The sequence below is a fragment of the Nicotiana attenuata genome, unplaced genomic scaffold, assembly GCF_001879085.1.
Source record: "Nicotiana attenuata strain UT unplaced genomic scaffold, NIATTr2, whole genome shotgun sequence".
Lineage (NCBI taxonomy): Eukaryota > Viridiplantae > Streptophyta > Magnoliopsida > Solanales > Solanaceae > Nicotiana > Nicotiana attenuata.
Window position 1 is genome coordinate 68,590 of NW_017670481.1, and position 18,754 is coordinate 87,343.

General features: G+C 37.2%; 1 protein-coding gene and 2 long non-coding RNA genes across 4 annotated transcripts in view; 2 read left to right on the plus strand and 1 right to left on the minus strand.

Annotated features, from left to right (window-relative positions):
* The window catches only part of LOC109240051 (protein CHUP1, chloroplastic-like), a 3,739-nt gene extending 678 nt beyond the window's left edge, over positions 1–3,061 (plus strand). For both annotated transcript variants that reach the window (XM_019406669.1, XM_019406668.1), the window contains exons 3-5: positions 75–157; positions 1,042–1,812; positions 1,890–3,061. In XM_019406669.1, coding sequence (XP_019262214.1) covers positions 75–157; positions 1,042–1,812; positions 1,890–2,759 — 1,724 coding nt within the window. In that variant the 3' untranslated portion in view covers positions 2,760–3,061. The remainder of the gene's footprint in view (positions 1–74; positions 158–1,041; positions 1,813–1,889) is intronic.
* Positions 3,062–5,215: 2,154 nt separating this feature from the next.
* On the plus strand, positions 5,216–7,271 carry LOC109240044. The gene is made up of 3 exons (XR_002069995.1): positions 5,216–5,550; positions 6,042–6,103; positions 6,959–7,271. It is a non-coding gene; the product is annotated as an uncharacterized LOC109240044 (long non-coding RNA).
* Positions 7,272–9,095: 1,824 nt separating this feature from the next.
* Positions 9,096–9,833, minus strand: LOC109240045. Its single transcript, XR_002069996.1, has 2 exons — positions 9,596–9,833; positions 9,096–9,430 (listed from the first exon to the last, which is right to left on the minus strand). It is a non-coding gene; the product is annotated as an uncharacterized LOC109240045 (long non-coding RNA).
* Positions 9,834–18,754: the final 8,921 nt, after the last annotated feature.

Consider the following 18,754-nt stretch of genomic DNA (forward strand, 5'->3'; position numbering starts at 1 on the left):
GTAGGGGGGGTGGTGAGGACTTTTTCCCTATTTTTCTTTCTGGGATTGATTTTATATGATGGGTTGAGTTACAGGTGGTACAAAAGGTGAGCTCAAAAATGATGATCAGAAGACTCCTGCGTCGAGCAATTCATTTTTCGATGTGCCCGAGAGAGATGTAAGTTTATTAGACTGGTGATTATTATTTTGATGTTCTGAATTCTTACAGGTTTAAGTTAGATTTTGTTGGATTTGAAGGGTTGACTCTGGTGTTTATATATTGATTCAATTCTCAAGTGTTAAATTAGAAACAGTAGAATAAACTGGGGCAGTGATTAATTTATAGTTGGAAGAGCTTCCTATAAGTAATAATTTCTAGCATGATCATAATTTTAACTGTTTGAATTTTGCCTTATTTGAATTGGGGCGTTGCAGTATAACTCCTGCTATGTAGCTTCATGTTATTTTCTACTTGTTTTTCTTTCTCGGATAGGAAGCAGGTAGCATTAGTGTTAGTATGGTATCTCTCTATTCTTGGATTGATGGTACTACCTATGGTTTGATTGCATTATTTGCTTCAATTTTCTTAATATCTTGTTGTCGTTACCACCTTTTGCCTCTTTAGCCGAGGGCCTATCAGAAACAGCTTCTCTGCCCTCCCAAGATAGGAATAAGTTCTGCATACATACTACCCTCCCCAGACCCTAGTTGTGGGAACTCACTGGGTTTGTTGTTGTTTTATCTATAGTAGCAGAAAACTAGTGACTTCAATGTGTCATGGTGTCCTAGTATTTCGCTTAATTCTGTTATTTTGAATAGATTGATTCCTCAAAAATCTGAACTTTTATCCTTTTTCCCTCCTTCCCCTTTTCCATCTGATTAAGCTTTTGATGTGCTTAATATAGTTTACTTTTGGAATAGCTAGAAAAATAGAACACAGTGTTGTGAATTGACCAAAAAAGGAGTTTTGATGGGACGAAAATTGAATGATGCTTCGGTATTATCAGACTGTTGATTTGTTGTTCTGCTCGTAAGCTAATCACTTATTTGCTTCTCTTGAAGGAGGACTTCTCCATACCAAAACGCATTATTGAGAGTTCTATAAGTGTTCCATCTACAAGTTGCAAGTCTGATGGAGATAGAGATGGGTTTCTTCTGCCCGAGTTCAATGAAATTGTGAAGGAATTTAGTTTATCTTCAAAGGCTAATTTTTCTCCAAAGAAGGATGTTGAAACACCACAGCAGGACGCAGATTCACCCAGAGAACATAAAATTGTTGCGGATAACCATGAGCAAGAGATTAAGAACCTTAAGAATATTGTTAAAACTCTTAAAGAAAGGGAGAGGACTCTTGAGATCCAACTGCTTGAGTATTATGGCCTCAAGGAGCAAGAATCTGCTGTCATGGAGCTTCAAAATCGGCTTAAAATAAACAATATGGAGGCTAAGCTTTTGGGTCTTAAAGTCGAGTCCTTGAAGGCAGAGAAGACGAGGTTAGAGGCTCAAGTGGCTGACTATGCTAAGGTTGTGTCAGAGCTTGAAGCTGCAAAATTGAAGATAAAGCAGCTGAAAAAGAAACTCAGGTTGGAAGCTGATCAAAATAAGGAACAGATTTTATCCCTTAAAGAAAGAGTTTTGAAGTTGCGAGATGAAAAGAATCCTGTTGAAGCTGAATCAGATGTTCAGTTAAAGCCCGAAAAATTGAAGGACTGGGAGAGCGAGGCTGATGAGTTGAGGAAATTTAACCACAGCTTAATAGTAGAAAACTCGACGCTGGCTGAGAGACTGGAATCTGTTCAGATCCTTGCCACTTCTGTTCTGGGAGATGATGAAGTAAGTCTTTAATTCGCGAACTTTTATTTTCAACTTTGTCTATTTCATGTGCTTTGTTGACCTTTTATGTGTCGCAGACAGAAGCATTGGAAGAAGAAAAGCTACGACTGAGAAAGCAAAATGAAGACTTAGTAAAGGAACTTGAGCAGCTTCAAGCAGACCGCTGCAATGATGCCGAGGAACTAGTCTATCTTCGATGGGTAAATGCTTGCTTGCGGTATGAGCTGAGGAACTATCAGCCCATCCCGGGTAAAACAACTGCAAGGGACCTCAGTAAAACATTAAGCCCCAAATCTGAGAAGAAAGCCAAGCAACTAATTCTTGAATATGCAAATAAAGAAGGCCAAGGGGATAAGGGGATCCATGTTTCAGATATTGATTCTGATTGGTTATCCTCTCAAGCATCCTATCTTTCGGACTCTGGTGAGTTTGATGATACTTCTGTTGATAATTCTTCAGCCCATAAAACTGACGCTTCAAACAAAAGCAAAGTCTTTGGTAAGCTTATGAGATTAGTACGGGGAAAGGACCATCATCATGGTCAGAGTTCTCCGGAAATGGTTCACAGTACAGAAAGACGCCCTAGTTATTCTTCGGGGTACAACTCAGATACGGCTGCTATAGATGCTGGAGCTGTTAGGCTCCGCAGCAGATCAAGAATCTCATCTCAGGGTTCATCCAAACAGTTTATGGATTTCAATCCAGTATCTCAAGGTTCAAGGAACGTTAAGGGAGAACGCAACAACTATTTGACAGGTGTTAGGAGATATAGCGATTCATTGGATTATATCTCGAAACATCTTGCTGATTCACCTCGAGATAAAAGAAATAACCATGACCCAGAAAATGTCCAGAAATCTGAGCTGTTGAAATATGCAGAAGTTTTGCAAGGGTCTCGTTCTAAAACACCATTTCGTAAGAGATCAGCGTCAGTTAGTTTCTTCTAACTTTTGTAAATATAAAAGACTATACCAGTGTGCGCAACATGTTTCTTGCTTCTTTCATTTTTCTGTTTCCTCAAAATTATTGCCCCTCTTCAGGGATAGAGATAGCATAGGTTCAGTGGTGGGGAATCCCTTTATAATGGGAATAAACTTACTGCAACATGATTATTTCAGTTGTTAGTGTATGTAGTCCTATTTCCCAGTGTAACATAAAAACTAGTGCATCTTCTTACATGGAAGTTATAATGAGGAAATTTTGATTAGCAAAAGGAAACAGAGAAAAGACAATACTTGTGTTGTGTGTATTACTGTATTAGATATAAACATTTGATTTTCTATGTAGCTTCTGGTGTTTTTTATTTAATCCAATAAACCCCTTGACATGAGTGCTTATTCGTTGTCATATACGTTTAAAAATGAAAGTAAATATTGTTTCAATGAACATTTTGATCTCTTAATTATGACAGAAAGGAGAAAGTGATTTTTTCATGTGGAGGACAAGGAACCAAGTTCATGCGAGATCTTTTGATTCAAATGTGTTGCTCGGTCAATTTCATTTTTCAGCTTCCATCCATTAATGCAACTTGTGTAGTTGTGTTAAGTATACTGAACTATTGCTGCCCTTTTGTTATTTCTGTTATGTGTCAATTCTCATTAATGCAACGATTAAAGCAACTACGTGTGTTGCAGGAAACCCCCTAAAAAGAGCTTTGGCTCAATTCTTATTTACATTCCTTATAAGTACTTATATTTGCCATGAGCATTATCAAGGTCAAGACGCTAGACTTGTTAGGCTAAAACGGTCCAACGATACTCTTAACATGGTGTGATATTGTTCGCTTTGGGCCAAACTCACGGTTTTCCCCAAAAGGCGTCACGCCATTAAGAGTATCCAACTTCTTATAAGTAGCTTATTTTTTTCTACTTTCCATGTGGGATTTTGTTAACACACTCCCAATAATCTCCCCCCTTGAACTAAGTTCCACATGACCCATCACCATTTATGCGCAAATTTGGAGATTAACAGTGTGCCATCCACATGATCCTGAGTATTTGCGTTCACCGGAGCCCAAAGGTTGTGTATGCGTTTTCAAAGCTACGGGTAAAGATCATAAGCCCTGTAGACGGGCAAAGGTACTAAGTCGGCCCCACACCACACTCTACCATATCCATAGTCCTGCCAAACCATTAGCTCTGATACTAGTTATTGGGTTAAAACAACCCAAATATACTCTTAATATGGTGTGATATTGTCTGATTTGGACAAATATTCTTTTTTTTTTCCTTATTACATCCAAGGTGGGGAGGGGGAAAGGGGAAGGGAATGTTATACTATTGATGGATTTGAACCCCTCACCTTAACCGTAAGTTAAGGAACTCAGTAAGTGAGCTAACCTTCAATCCCGCTAGGCTTGTATCATTTAACCATTTAAATACATTTTTTCTTACAAATGGCGACACAAAAAAATGGAGGAAAAAAATGAAAAAACAGGGTAGGAAATTAAAATTTAGAGGGATATTTGCCTTTGATAAGATTTCGGGCAACTTACACAAATGTCCCAAATAAGTCTCAACTTACCAACCTCTAGCCATTAGTCATAAACTTACCAAAACTAGCCAAGCACATATAAAAATTAAAAAACCAAATAAATAAGGTTCTTTCTCTCAAAGAATCACATGCAAAAATCACCTTCCATAATTTTAAGCGTGATTAGTAACATTAGATACAAGACGGAAAGGAAATTTCATGGATGAGGCAGCGAATAAGGTGATGAAATAAAAAAATAAATAATATATATATATATATATATATATATATATTATTTATTGGAGGAAGATTGGAGGTGATTTGGACTGGTTTTGTATCAAAATTCGTAATTAAATCGAGTTCAAAAAATTCTTCTGCGATACATGTATCGAACATGTATCACACACACAGAGATATACATGGATATACATGTGATACACAATTGATACAAATATGATACATATGTGATACACAAATGATACACAGTGTGATACACATTATTTTTTTCATGTTCAGTGTTTACTTCGAATTTTCAATTCAAACCACTTCAAAACTTCACCAAATCATCCCAAAACGGAGTTCAAGCTGCTTAATATGTACCCAATCTATTCTAATAATACTCACTCAAAAGAAAGCAAAATTTTGATATTTTTTTGCTACAAATAGCTAATTGGCTAATATTAGTAATTTTTTATGAATTAACCAATTTTTATAATGAGCTTCTTAAAAATGGACATAGCCGGTAGTTTCCCTAAGATTTACCTATTTAATGTTGACTAAAGAGGAGTAAATATAATATCTCATATTTAAAATAAAGACATATTGATACAAAAATTAAAAAAAAAATTAAAAAAAAAAATAAAGGTATGGGAAAATGGGCCAAAGCCCATAAGAATATAACCTAATTATTGGCTACAAACGCAACAGTACAAAAGAGAACTTAGGAGTTGAATTCTTGGCTCTATGCAATAGCAAAACGTGAAGCAAACGAAGGGGAAAAAGAAAGTTGATGCAATGTTTGGAACCATATTGACAATGAAGAAAAATCTAAAGCTACTGATTATCTCGGGTATTACTTAACTTCAAATCTTTTAGTTTCTTTTTATGTGTTGTGGGAATTCCATGGGGTATTGAAAACTAAATACCAATAAGAAATATTATGGACATCAATTCACTGAGTTTCGGCAGAAGCAATCGAAGTCAATGGAAAAGAGGATTTATTTCTTTCTAGCGAAGGGATTTATGGAGTGGAGAAGAACAAGCTAGGTAATTGAATTCCCTTTTCCTTGATGATTTATCTGAGATTTTCTTTACTTAATACCTAGCCTATTATTAGTTATTGAATTGCTAACTAAGGGTAGAGACAAGCAAAGGGATTTTAAGTTGTTTTATATAGTGCAGTCATGGAGTATTAGATTGAATAAAGATTCTACTAGTTATACCAAGCATTCTACGTCACATGTTAGAAGTACTTGTAAAGTACAATGTGAGGACTATTTTGTGTCAAACAAATAAAATTCTTCTTGCCGTCTATATATAGTAGTAGTATCAATCAGATAATAAGAAGAAAAAAAAAAAACAAAGAGAACCAGATGCAACTCCTATCCAATTAAGAACTATAAAATTGATTAACAGAGAATCAATGGTCACATTTCAAAAGAATAAAAGCATGGAAATCAATTAAAGATGGCAGGAATTGACCAGTTGTGTTGGTAATTCACGAAGTTGATACATAGATTGATTTTGTAACAATATAGGTAGTTGAAGAAGTTGAACGAATGGCTCGAGGTGATGCTTTTGGTATCTCTGCACAAGTACTGTGAGTAGTAATCTTACCACAATTTGTGTTTTCATAACCTGCATGGTTTATATATGATTTTGAAAATAAATGTATTACCGATGCTTTGAAATTGCATGTGGGACAAGTCCTTTACTTGACATGATACCGAACAGTTTACTTGATATATTTACCGATTAATCTAAATGTTTGCACCGTTACTAGATATGTTTTACCGTTATTTGTGATGTTATAGTTACTTGAAGTATTCTAACTGTTACTAGACATGTTTTACTGTTACTTGAGACATGATTACTGTTACCGAAATAAAATTACAAGATTTGATAAGGAATGATATGCCCTTTATTATATTGAAAATACTTTTGTACGAGTATTTACTATTTACAAGAAAGAGTATAAATGGGAGGAGACTTTGAAGGATCCCGTAGCTAACGGCGGGTTCGTTAGACCTGGTGCACCTTGTATCTACAGATTTCCGATTATAGTTACAGCCCTCGCTAGTGGGAAGGTAGAACTAGCATACAGTTACAATTTTTCCCTCGAGTAGGGACCTACAGTTATATTTGACTCCGTTTACGAAGGGATCCACACAGTGATATAGATTACATGATCTTTTCTTGGAAACCTCCCAAACGCAAAGATTTGATATGACACAGTGTTCATCAATTTTATTACTGAATTGTCAATTGAATTATATTACATGAAAAACATGATGAGACTGAAAATTGTTTAATGTTTTTAAAAGGGCATTTTTACGATATTTTCTGTTTGATATACTAGCATGTTTTCTGACTTGTTCCCAATTAAAAACGGTTGTAGTTAAGTGTTATTACTCACTGAGCTAGCGACTCATTCCCCGCTAATTTTTTTTAACAGAGACGGCAGTTGACGCAGGCGAGGATTTCGTTAATTAGAGGCACAGGTTGATAGTTCTTAGTGAGCCTCGCACTTGTTCGCGTGAGCGGAGATTTTATTTATGGTTGTGGTCTTTTCTTTGAATTCTTAGAGTCGCTCCAAAGTCATTCTTTTAGTGTCATGAGTATTAGTTATTTATTATAGTCTTATGATGAGTATCGTTCTTTATTATCAAAGTTGGAGATAAATTAGTATTTCTGGTTGTTAGTGGGTTGATTAGTGATGGTGGAGACTCGTTTTGGTTTATTGATAAGTTGTCGATTATTTGGTATGAGATTAGGATGTTTGGTTGTTGATTTATGACAGAAAATTTTTTGGGATAGTCCAAAAACAGGGGAAACTTTGTCCGATTTTCTGAAAAATACCGATAAGGCTTACTTGGGAGCACTTGCTCCTAAGCGCCGGTCACGATCCTAAATTGGGTCGTGACAGTAAACCATGCTAACTTTCAAAGATTCTTAGACATGTTTACAAGGAAGCCACAGTCCTCCTCCTCACCATCTTAGAAAATTGTTGCTTCTCATACTCAACTTGTCCAGTTTACTTTATACCAAAAAAAAGAGAAAATAGAAAAGATCTTCTCCGGACTACTCTTTCTGCCTCTTCGAATGTAAAATCCCAAATTGTTTTTTGGCATATATGTCTATTTATTCTGAAATACCACGAATATCCTTACTTACGGTATAAGGTAAGGAATATGAAATAATAATAATAAAAAAAATTATTTGGTTAAAGCACACATGTTCTAAACCTAAACTAATCCATCAGTTTAATGTTTACAGTACGTACACCACCTAGTCATGCGTCTTGCATACATAATGTTGGTTTTGATTCAACTTCAAGAGTTTAAAACATACGGAACAGTATATATTCTTATCATAAGTCGAATGATTTGATGATTATCTAAATCTCAGATTGCATATATTTTGCTGGTTTTGATTAGATCAACTTCAAGAAATTTAAATTGGATGATAAAGAACAGTTTGTTATCTTTAACTTGCTATTCATGTTCTATCTTATTAGTCCATAGTCAAGGGGCACAGTTTACTGCGATTGCCAAAAATTGATTATAAATCATCGTATGATAAATTGGACTGTCACAACTGTTTAATTCAACCGACTCAAAATTGTTGACCAACAAATATGGAATTAGAAATGTTATTCTTCGGCCATAAATGCAAACCTAAAAGTTATTATCAAAATGGAATTAGAAACTACTATAAACGTACAGAATCGAAACTAAGTTTGAGTTACTACGTTCTACCGATTTGTAAGTGATTTAGATTATCAATTTGATCAAAAGAAATGGAAAAAAATAGATCAGAAGAATGTAAATCATATATAGTCTATATTTTTTATGTTTCTGATGTATTCAACTCATTACAAAAACGGGTCTTTCAGTATTGAGCTTTCGGTTGTCGAAACAAAATTGAGCTCCTTTGTTAGTGTTTGCAACAATTTTTTTGACATGTGAAAAAAAACTGAAATCACAAAATAAGAGAAATATTTTTACTAATCAATTGTGACTACAATTCTGTTTCTTCCTTGATTTTTCTCTCCTGATTATCTCCGTGATTCGAGGGCTGAAGCCACGTATTTCTCGAATATAGGACGATGCAGACCTCTTGGGGATGTATTTGATCTCCAACTTCTTGAACTATTTGATTGTCAAGAAGTATCCGCCCATATTTTGATCTCTTTGTGAATATCCAAGAGTTTATGGGATTTTTAGACATCTCTTCCAGGGAATATGTATCCCTTTATATAGGTGTGAGTTAGGGTAGCGTAGAGAAACCTCCAAGAAACCCTAATAGACCCCTAAGATTTCAAGAATCCTGTAGTATCTTAATTTAGGATTTGGCTTGATCCCTTAAAATTTCGACGTCTACAATTAGTTTTCCTGCGGTGCTTGAATAGTCGCTTATCTGAGCGCTTAACTTAAAAAAGATATCGGATGTATAATATATGTATAATTATTATATAATCTATGTATACCGGCGGAAAAATTAAACAGTAAATTCGCCGGCCATTTGTGTAAATATCCCTTTTCGTTTTCCCCCCATATTTTAGTTAAACAGATATAATCAAAACCAACAAAAAAAGATAACGCATAAGGCTTTCCTCTTAATTAATTAAACGTTACAAACGCGACATTTCCAACAAGTGTACAGAAACAGGCCAAATAACCTAAAGAAACCAAGTTGTTTCTTTATTGAATAACATACACATATTACTCCAAGTCGCACCAATTTGCTGATCAGACTTCTTCTGACTCGTACAAAAGATAAATTTCAGACTTCACAGGCATATATGGTGACTAAATTGGCGATCTTCAACAACCACAACGGGTACAACAGGTACCTGGGGGTGTTGGTTCACAACACCCCACACAGTGAAGACATGCAACGGGAAATCTGCTGCTCCCCAAGAGTACTGCATACACACGAATAGAAAAATACATGTGTATTAATGGCAATTATGTACGTATATGTCATATCCGCCTCTGTCTAGATTCACAATATTAATGTCACAATGACTTTTGATTTTGATAAGTGTCTAGTAGTACTATATATGTTTATAAATGAACGTAAAATATACCTCGAGGGGCTCTAGCTGCATCACATGACGATAATAGCAAAGGAGAGAGGAGAATAGCATAGATCACAAGTGTTATCACTACGGACCTTAGGGAGATTGAGAGTGCTGCCATTGCTTAACCTATACAGTATACTATATGAAAGTACCAACAATTTTGAGAATGATTTAGGTGTTGAATTTCGAGCAATGTCTACGGAAGTATTTATAAGAATTTTGACGTTGTGCACAGGGTTTAATATTAATCCTCAGTCTTAAATATTATTCTGATGATATCATTCAATATATACATTGTTTTGGTACTTATGATACTTGGTATGAAACCGTCGACTTAATCAATGGACGACCACATTTAGTCCAAAATAGTAGAATTTTTTAAAAGAAGAATAATGTCTGTCAATTAAACATGATTAACTAATTTTTCTAGTTAATTTGTGTTTAATTGAGACACGTTAGGCTTTTTTATCAAAAGAGTCTTCCTGCTGCTTACTTTTCTATTTTAACAGACTTTCTGCCTTGTTCTAAACTTTAAAATAATGCTTAGAGACGACCTTGTAAAGTTTGGTCCCTAAGTTCATTAGATGAGTTTACTAGGTCTTTATTCAGAATAGAACAAGAAATTTCCATCTTTGTTATAAATAGAATTGTATTTATGGTGAATGTCTATATTTAGAGAGATTCTAGGGTTCATTGCTTGGTGGCTAAGTCACCCTCTCCCTATAAATGGAGGGTTCTATTCTATTGTAATTCATCCCAAATCAATAAAAATTATCTCTCTCTCTTTCTTTGCAATATTGTTCTTGTTCTTTAATTGTTTTATAACACGTTATCAGCACGAAACTCTAACCAATTGAGTAGAAGCTTTGGGATTGAGCATAATGATTGTCAATTATTCCATGAAATTCCTTCATGATTAAATTCTGGATTTAAGGTAAGTATTTTACCGTATTTTTCTCTTTTATTCTATACTTTGATTTTAAGTACAAGCAAAGACAACAAAGTTTGATTATAACTCTAATGGAGTTTGTAAGAAATTATAACCACCTGAAGTGGTAAAATTTCTATGCCTCGCCATGATCAAATTCATGTATGATTATGGGCACAAAAAGTGGAAATCCCTCCCATTGAATTTGCTCTATTCTCATTCCCTTAAGAGAATGTGATAGCAGTATGTGATAAGTCTGAAAGAAGACAAAATTATCACTATAAATATATCAATGGATGTGGACGTGGCAATAGACGAAATTATAATCGTCATCATTGTGATAATGAGAATAATAAGGATTCTCAAAATAAACCTTCACTCTGTGAAAGTAATATTTGTCATCGATTTGACATGAGATTTTATAAAGCACATACAGATGACTATGGTCAATTCATGATGTGAATGTGACAACATCCGATTTATGAATACATATTCATTCTTGAAAGAATATGAACGTGCTAGTGGTAGTGAATATACCACACTCACCTCTAGAAGGAGGTTTGAGATGATATAAGAAAATAATGTCATTATTATGGCTTGAATGGTCATTGGTCACGTACCTATTGTACGCCAAAATATTTTGGTAATGTGATTATTAAAGAATAACATTAATGCAAGAAACATATCTTGCATATAATTTTGACCATGACTATAATGGTATAACTTTCTCTTTAAAAGAGATATTCACCATATGGATGTCGATAAATATGTGGTACTACAAAATTAATTGAGAACTCTGCAAGAGCCAATTATACTATTTTGGAGAAACACAATTGATTACCGATAAGGTATTGTGTTGTAGTAAGTCTCAAAGAAACTTATTCAGTTTCTAAAGTATTCGCGAAAGCGGTTGATTATATTGAGACTATAAATAAAGGAAAGATTTAATATTTTCTATTACTACAACTTGTAGCGGGGTAATATGTATGTGAAGGCTACCCGCTTTATTCTCCAATTTGTACTACATAAACAAAAGAATACCACAATGAAGTGGATATTTATTGATATAAAAACCCATATCATAATAAACTTGGAGTTTATTCATAATTGCACACATCATGGTGTAACCTGAAGTTTATCAATATTGATAATTTATCCAGTTGGCATAATTGGCTTAGCCATGTTAATTCAAGTATGATGTGCAAAAATAAAAGAGAATTACATGGGTAAATATTAAAGAACTAGAAAGTTCTTTACGAATTCTCTTACATTGCTTGTTCTCATTAATTAATAGATCAATTAAAATTGGGATTGAATCCCATGAATGCTGGAAATATCAAAGGTGAATATGGGCCCATTCACCTGCCATGTATACCACATAAGATGCATCTATGAGATGGTTACATGTGCAATTATTATTAACCCGCAACATGGTGTTTTGCGAGGTAACTTGCTCAATAATTTAATTTCGAGCATAATTTCCAGATTTTCTATTCAAGAAGTTCATCTTGATAAGTTGGTTTACATCATAGTTGGTTTAGCAAAATGATTTGTTGAGTGCCTCCACTTAATAGTTAAACTTATCGCTTATGAGAACAAAGTTATCTATATCAGTTTGATATACGTTATATACGAAAGTATATTATTTTCTCCCCTCACAAGTGGTTCAGGGTCAGGAATAATTCCATCTTATTATAATTGATGTGCGGTGTATATTTTGATTAACACCATAACGCACAAAGATGGGTTCTCAAAGTTGAGGAAACAAGTTAGTTTTTCTAACATGAGGGGGAGACATGATAAACAGTTGAGAAAAAGTTACATGGAATGAATTATTATTTATACATCTCGATCCTCGAATAAGATAATATGAACTTGAAGTTCATAAAAAGATAATTCATTTGCAATATATTGCAAAGCATGCCAAACGCATTTGCTGACCCAAAGAAAGTAACTATATTCTCGTTGCAAATGCTCCTATGAAGTCCTAGAAGGACAAAGTCTATGGTACGCTTAAAGCATATAGACAAATCGGTTTCAAATAAACTTCTTGATAAAGAAGATGAGCAAATGATCAAAATGATCATAATAAAGGAGGCAAGTGATCTAGAAGATCACATGACATAACACTTCATAAAATCTCAATTGAGGTTTAGGTACCTGAAATGAATGAAGAGATCTCTATGTTATGTCTTTATTAAAAATGTTGAAACCGATATAAAATGTTCGTCGACGACATCTATGATACCGCTAAATATATATGAGGATCTTAAGTCTGGTGAAATAATTTTGAATAGAATTGGTTTCATATGAAAGACATGTAGTTTTGAACATGCATGTAGTTCAAACACTTGAAAGTATAAAGTCAATGGTATGTGCAATCAGTTTTCGATATCTTATATGTCTAGCATGACATGAAAACTTGATATGCATCTAAAGTCTATTATATGGCTTATATGACTTAACAATCCCTGAAGGATTTAAATTGCTTAAAGCATATAGAATTCATGGTCATGAAGTACTACATCCTCAATGCAATTTGTGCACAAATGTATCTTGCTATAACTATATGCATGATAATATGATAGCAAGAGTTTTCACCTCTATGTGAAGATATTGAGCTGACGATTCCAACAAGATCATATGAAGACAATCCATCTCTATCAAGAATGATGATTTCAAGGTGCAATATATTCATTCAAGTTAATATGGCTGATTTGTTTATCAAATATCTACCAAAGATCTTTTGAAGATGGTGCATAAGATTGGAATGCAAATGCTTAAGGATGTAATGCTCTCATGAGGGGGAGTTAATACGCGTTGTACTCTTTTTCCCTTACAAGATTTTGTCCCATTGGGTTTTCCTTGCAAGGTTTTTAACGAGGCAACCAAAAGGCGTATTGTTAGATATGTGTACTCTTTTTCCTTTTCTAGAATTTTTTTCCCACTGGGTTTTATTTTAGTTAAGGTTTTAATGAGGCACATTATCTGTTGAATAGACATTCAAGGGGGAGTGTTATAAATAGAATTGTATTTATGGTGAATGTCTATATTTAGAGAGATTCTAGGGTTCATTGCTTGGTGGCTAAGTTACCCTCTCCCTATAAATAGAGGGTTCTATTCTATTGTAATTCATCCCAAATCAATAAAAATTATCTCTCTCTTTCTTTGCAATATTGTTCTTGTTCTTTAATTGTTTTATAACAATCTTCTTATTTTCTTTGTTTTTGCGTTTACCCTCAGTCTTACAATTGGTTTGCTGATATCATCCTGTATATTTACATTATTCTAAGTCCTATGATATAACGTTCCAATTAACTTTTTAGATGAATCCGGAGTCCAAAATACTACACTTAGGTTTTCAATTAGGAACTTGTCACACCCTTTTTTTTAACCTTAACAACCCTCTTAAAATAATATATTGGTGTTAGTGCATTTTCATATTAAAATTATAATATTAAAGTGCTTTATTTCTTGTAAGATAGTGGTTATAAATTGGCGAAAAAGTGGTCATTATTTTGGTGTAACTCTTGAACCACTAGTGCCATGATCTACCACTAATTACCCACTAAATGTTAAATTTTGTAACCAACAATCATGTTCTATAACTTTATTATGCCAGTACTTTGTTATTTATTTCATGGAAGAAATTCTACTCCTATAAAGAGTGGTGTTTCTTCCTTGTGTTTGGCGTGGAGAAAATATGGTAGTGTGTATGAAAAAAGTAAACTTGGTGTAGTGAAAAAGAGAGTTATGAGAAGGAGAAAATCTAAGTCTCCAATTTATTCTCTACAAAAGTGGGGGTATCAAGACAGAAGTTCACTCTCTTTATGAGATTGAAAGGTTAAAAAAATATATGGTTAACTCAAGCAGAGCAAAGGTAAAAATAATAATTTACCTTATATTTTTATTTATGTGATTATATTATTGTGACGACCCGGCCGGTCGTCTCATGAGTTACCACTCCGTTTTCCCCATTTCTGCTTCTATTTGCTTTAATTATCGGTTTTATATATGATCGGGTTGGTTTGGGTTCGGGTTCGGAAAGGTTTTGAGAAGGTTTGAGACACTTAGTCTCTTTTAAGAAAGCTTAAGTTGGAAAAGTCAACCGGATGTTGACTTATGTGTTAGAGGGCTCAGATGTGAGTTCCGATGGTTCGGATTCGGGAGATGATTTGGGACTTAGGAGCATGATCGAAATGTGTTTTGGAGGTCCGGAGTAGATTTAGGCTTGAATTGGAGAATTTGAGTTTTTGGCGTTTTCTGGTTGATAGGTGAGATTTTGATATAGGGGCCGGAATGGAATTCCGGAAGTTGCAGCAGCTTCGTTATGTCATTTGGGATGTGTGTGCAAAATGTCATTCGGACGTGGTTTTGTACACTTTTTGATCAAAAGCGGAATTCGGAAGATTTTAGAACCTTAGGCTTGAATTTGATGTGTTTTGGTGGTTTTGATGTTGTTTGAGGTGTTTTGGAGGTTGGTATAAGTTCGAATGGTAGTATAAGACTCGTTGGTGCTTTTAGTCGAAGTCCCGGGGGCCTCAAGGTGATTTCGGATGGTTGACGGGAAGTTGAAAGTTCGTTTGGAGCTGAAGTGTTGGAATTGCTGTCATAACCGCACCTGCGGCTAGGCGACCGCAGTTGCGGTCTCGCAGAAGTGAAAATGGGGTCGCAGATGCGGCCAAGGGCCTGATCAGCTGGAACCGCAGAAGCGGTAAGGGGAGCGCACCTGCGATAGCGCAGGTGCGGGCAGCATATCGCAGATGCGGTTTTGGGCCGCTTAGTGAAAACCGCAGGTGCGGCCATTGGGACCACAAAAGCGGTCACGCAGGTGCGACATCTGGACCGCAGGTGCGAAAAGCCTGGGTTAGAATGTTTATATTTTCTCCTTCGCGATTTTCAGAGGGTTTCACTACTTTTAAACATGAATTTTGGAGCTTTGGGCGATTTTGAAGAGAGAAATCAAGGAGACATCATTGAGATAATGTTTTGGATTATGAACACTCGTTTTTATGGTATTAATTCGCGGATTAGAGCTGTAATTAAGGGTAAAATTAGAGAAGCTAGGGCTTAGAAACCTAGGCCTTTGATTGAGGATTTGAAAGGCCATTTGTGGTCGGATTTTGGAACTATTGATATGTATGAACTCGTGGAGAGATAAGGAATCTAATGACGTAAAATTTATCGAATTCCGAGAGCTGGGCCCGGGGGTCGGGTTTTGGTAATTTCGGGATTTGCATGGTTTTTCGATTATATTCGAGTGGGCTTTGTCCCTTTAACATATTTTGATGATTACGTTATGATTTTGGTAGATTCGGAGCATCCGGTGGCCAATTCGAAGGGCAAAGGCATTGCGAGCTAGAGTTTGGGCCGTTTTGAGGTGAGTAATGATTTTAAATGCTGTCCTGAGGCTATGAAACCCCGGGTTACACAACGTTCGGCTATATTGTGGTGACGCACACGCTAGATGACGAGCGTCGGATCGTGCACTATTGGGGATTGTGATTTAGTCTATCCCGAATGACTGTTTTACTGCGTATTTGGTAGCTAATTGTTTGATATTATTATATTTTGGGCTAAATGCCACATTTGGGCTTCGTGCCAACTGTTTGAACCCTTAGGAAATTTTTACTGATATTTTCCTCACTATTTGATTTCACATTTGTGCTCAGTCATGCCATATTTTACTTGTTTCAAAAACTCAGCTATGTTATTCTGTATTAAACACCTTAAATGATATTTTTAAAGATGTTTTTGAGCTGAGCTTCATATTTTACTGTTGCCCGAGGGGCATATGAGATTCTGACTGAGTAAGGCCGAGGGCCTGTATTGTGAGGATGCTGTTGGGTTGGGCTGTACGCCGCAGCAGTGATATACTGATTATGATAATGAGGTCGAGGGCCTGAGATTGTACGCCACGAGGTGGTTTGTGATTGATATGAGGCCGAGAGCCTGTTTATGATGCCACGAGATGGCTTGATATTGCGCTTGGGCCGTAAGGGGACCCTCCCGAAGTCTGTAAACCCCTAGTGAGCGCGGGTACCCATGATGATATGAGAAATAGCCCGAGGGGCTGGTATTGTTCGATGATATTGCCCGAGGGGCTGATTCTGTTGTTTACTATGCCCGAGGGGCAGTTCCTATGTGTTTTACCTTTCCTAGCTGCTCTTTCTATACTTGTTGAAACTGTTTAAAAGGTGTTTTATGAGATTTCACTGCTTAATTGTGTTTACTGATTTTATTCTGCCTCTTATAGCTTATTGTTATGTTTAACGTGATTTTATATCGCTCAGTCTTCATTTATTGTTATTACTCACTGAGTTGGAGTACTCACTTTACTCCCTGCACCCCTGTGTGCAGATTCGGGCGCTACAGGTCCTGCTACTGAGGGTTGATAGTTTCCAGCAGATCTTCGGAGATTTACTAGGTAGCTGCTTGGCGATTCGCAGCACAATGCATTCTCCCTCTATTTTATTCCCTTTTTGATTCAGTTATGTAGTAGTGGAGTAGACTTTCAGACTTGTAGTATTGTTTTAGATGCTCATGAGTGGTGACACCCCGATGTCGGGCTGTGTTGGTTTTTAATTCCGCAACTTATACTGTTATTTTGGGATTTTATTTCTGTTAAAGACTTAGTAGTTATTTCTTTAATTGCTTAGAGTAAATTGGGAGTGTGTCGGCTGGCCTTGTCTTCACGAGAGGCGCCATCACGATCGGGTTTGGGTTTAGGGTCGTGACAAGTTGGTATCAGAGCCTAGGTTACATAGGTCTCACGAGTCATGAGCAGGTTTAGTAGAGTCTCGCGGATCGGTACGGAGACGTTTGTATTTATCCTCGAGAGGCTGCAGAACCTTTAGGAAAATTCCATATTCTTGAAATTCTTGTCGTGCGAATCTGCTGATCCGAGTACTAAAATTCTGTTAATCTATTCTCTCACAGATGGTGAGGGCACGAGCGACCGGTCAGGATGGACGACCACCAGTACCACCAGCTGGAGCCACTAGAGGCTGAGGATGTGGTCGAGGCCGTGGTAGGGGTAGAGGTGCAACCCACACAGCAGCTGGGGCAGCACCTCCTGATCCACCAGCCGCCCACTTCAGGAGCAGGTCCCAGTTGTGGACACTCCAGCAACACCAGCTCAGGCACCAGCTGTGCCCATTGTGATTCCTGGTCTTCAGGAGACTTTGGCCCAGATTTTGACAGTATGTACGAGTCTTGCTCAGGCGGTCGCGGTCTCTACTGCCGCAGCCACTTCTCAGGCAGGGGGAGGCTCTCAGACTCCCGCCGCCGCACACCCGATCCGGTGGTTCAGGGAGTGCAGACACCGGAGGCACCTCTAGCCCAGCCGGTGGCAGCTGCTCTGGGTTACATAGCTCCAGTTATGCCAGAGGACGAGCAACATAGATTGGAGAGGTTTGGCAGACTCCAGCCTCCTACTTTCAGTGGTGCTGAGGGCGAGGATGCCCAGGCTTCTTAGACAGATGTCAGAGGATTCTTCGCACCGCGGGTATTCTGGAGACCAGCGGGGTTGCATTCACGACCTTTCAGTTTATCGGAGCTGCCTTCACTTGGTTGGAGGCATATGAGAGGCGTAGGCCTGTTGGTTCGGCACCTCTGACTTGGCAGTAGTTCTCTGCTCTATTTCTGGAGAAGTATGTCCCACAGTCCCGCGGGGAGGAGCTGCGTAGGCAGTTCAAGCAGTTATGACAGGGAGATATGACTGTTACTCAGTACGAGATGAGGTTCTCAGAGTTAGCTCGACATGCTATTTGGCTAGTTGCTACGGAGAGAGAGAGGATCAGGAGGTTTGTTGATGGCCTCACCTACCAGCTTCGAGTTCTCATGACTAGGGAGAGAGTGTCAGGTGCTACGTTTGAGGAGGTTGTGGATATTTCTCGTGAGATTGAGTTCGTCGCCAGGAGCGCGAGGAGAGGGAGGCCAAGAGGCCTCGTGGTCATGGTAGTTATGTGGGTGCTCCTTCGAGGGGCCAGTTTCAGCACGGCAGAGGCCGTCAGTTCAGGCATGCTCAGTCAGCTCGCCCAGGTTATCGTGGGGCATCATTAGGCCATGGTTCTCACGGTTCTCAGCAGGGTCATTCCTTACTCAGTGCACTTCCAGCCCAGGGTTCGTCCCGTGCTCCATCAGTTCAGGATTCTTCTATGCCTGGTGCTTTTGCTAGTCATTCCGGTGCTAGGGGTTCCCATCAGTCCCCATCTCCAGCACCCGGGAGCTGCTGT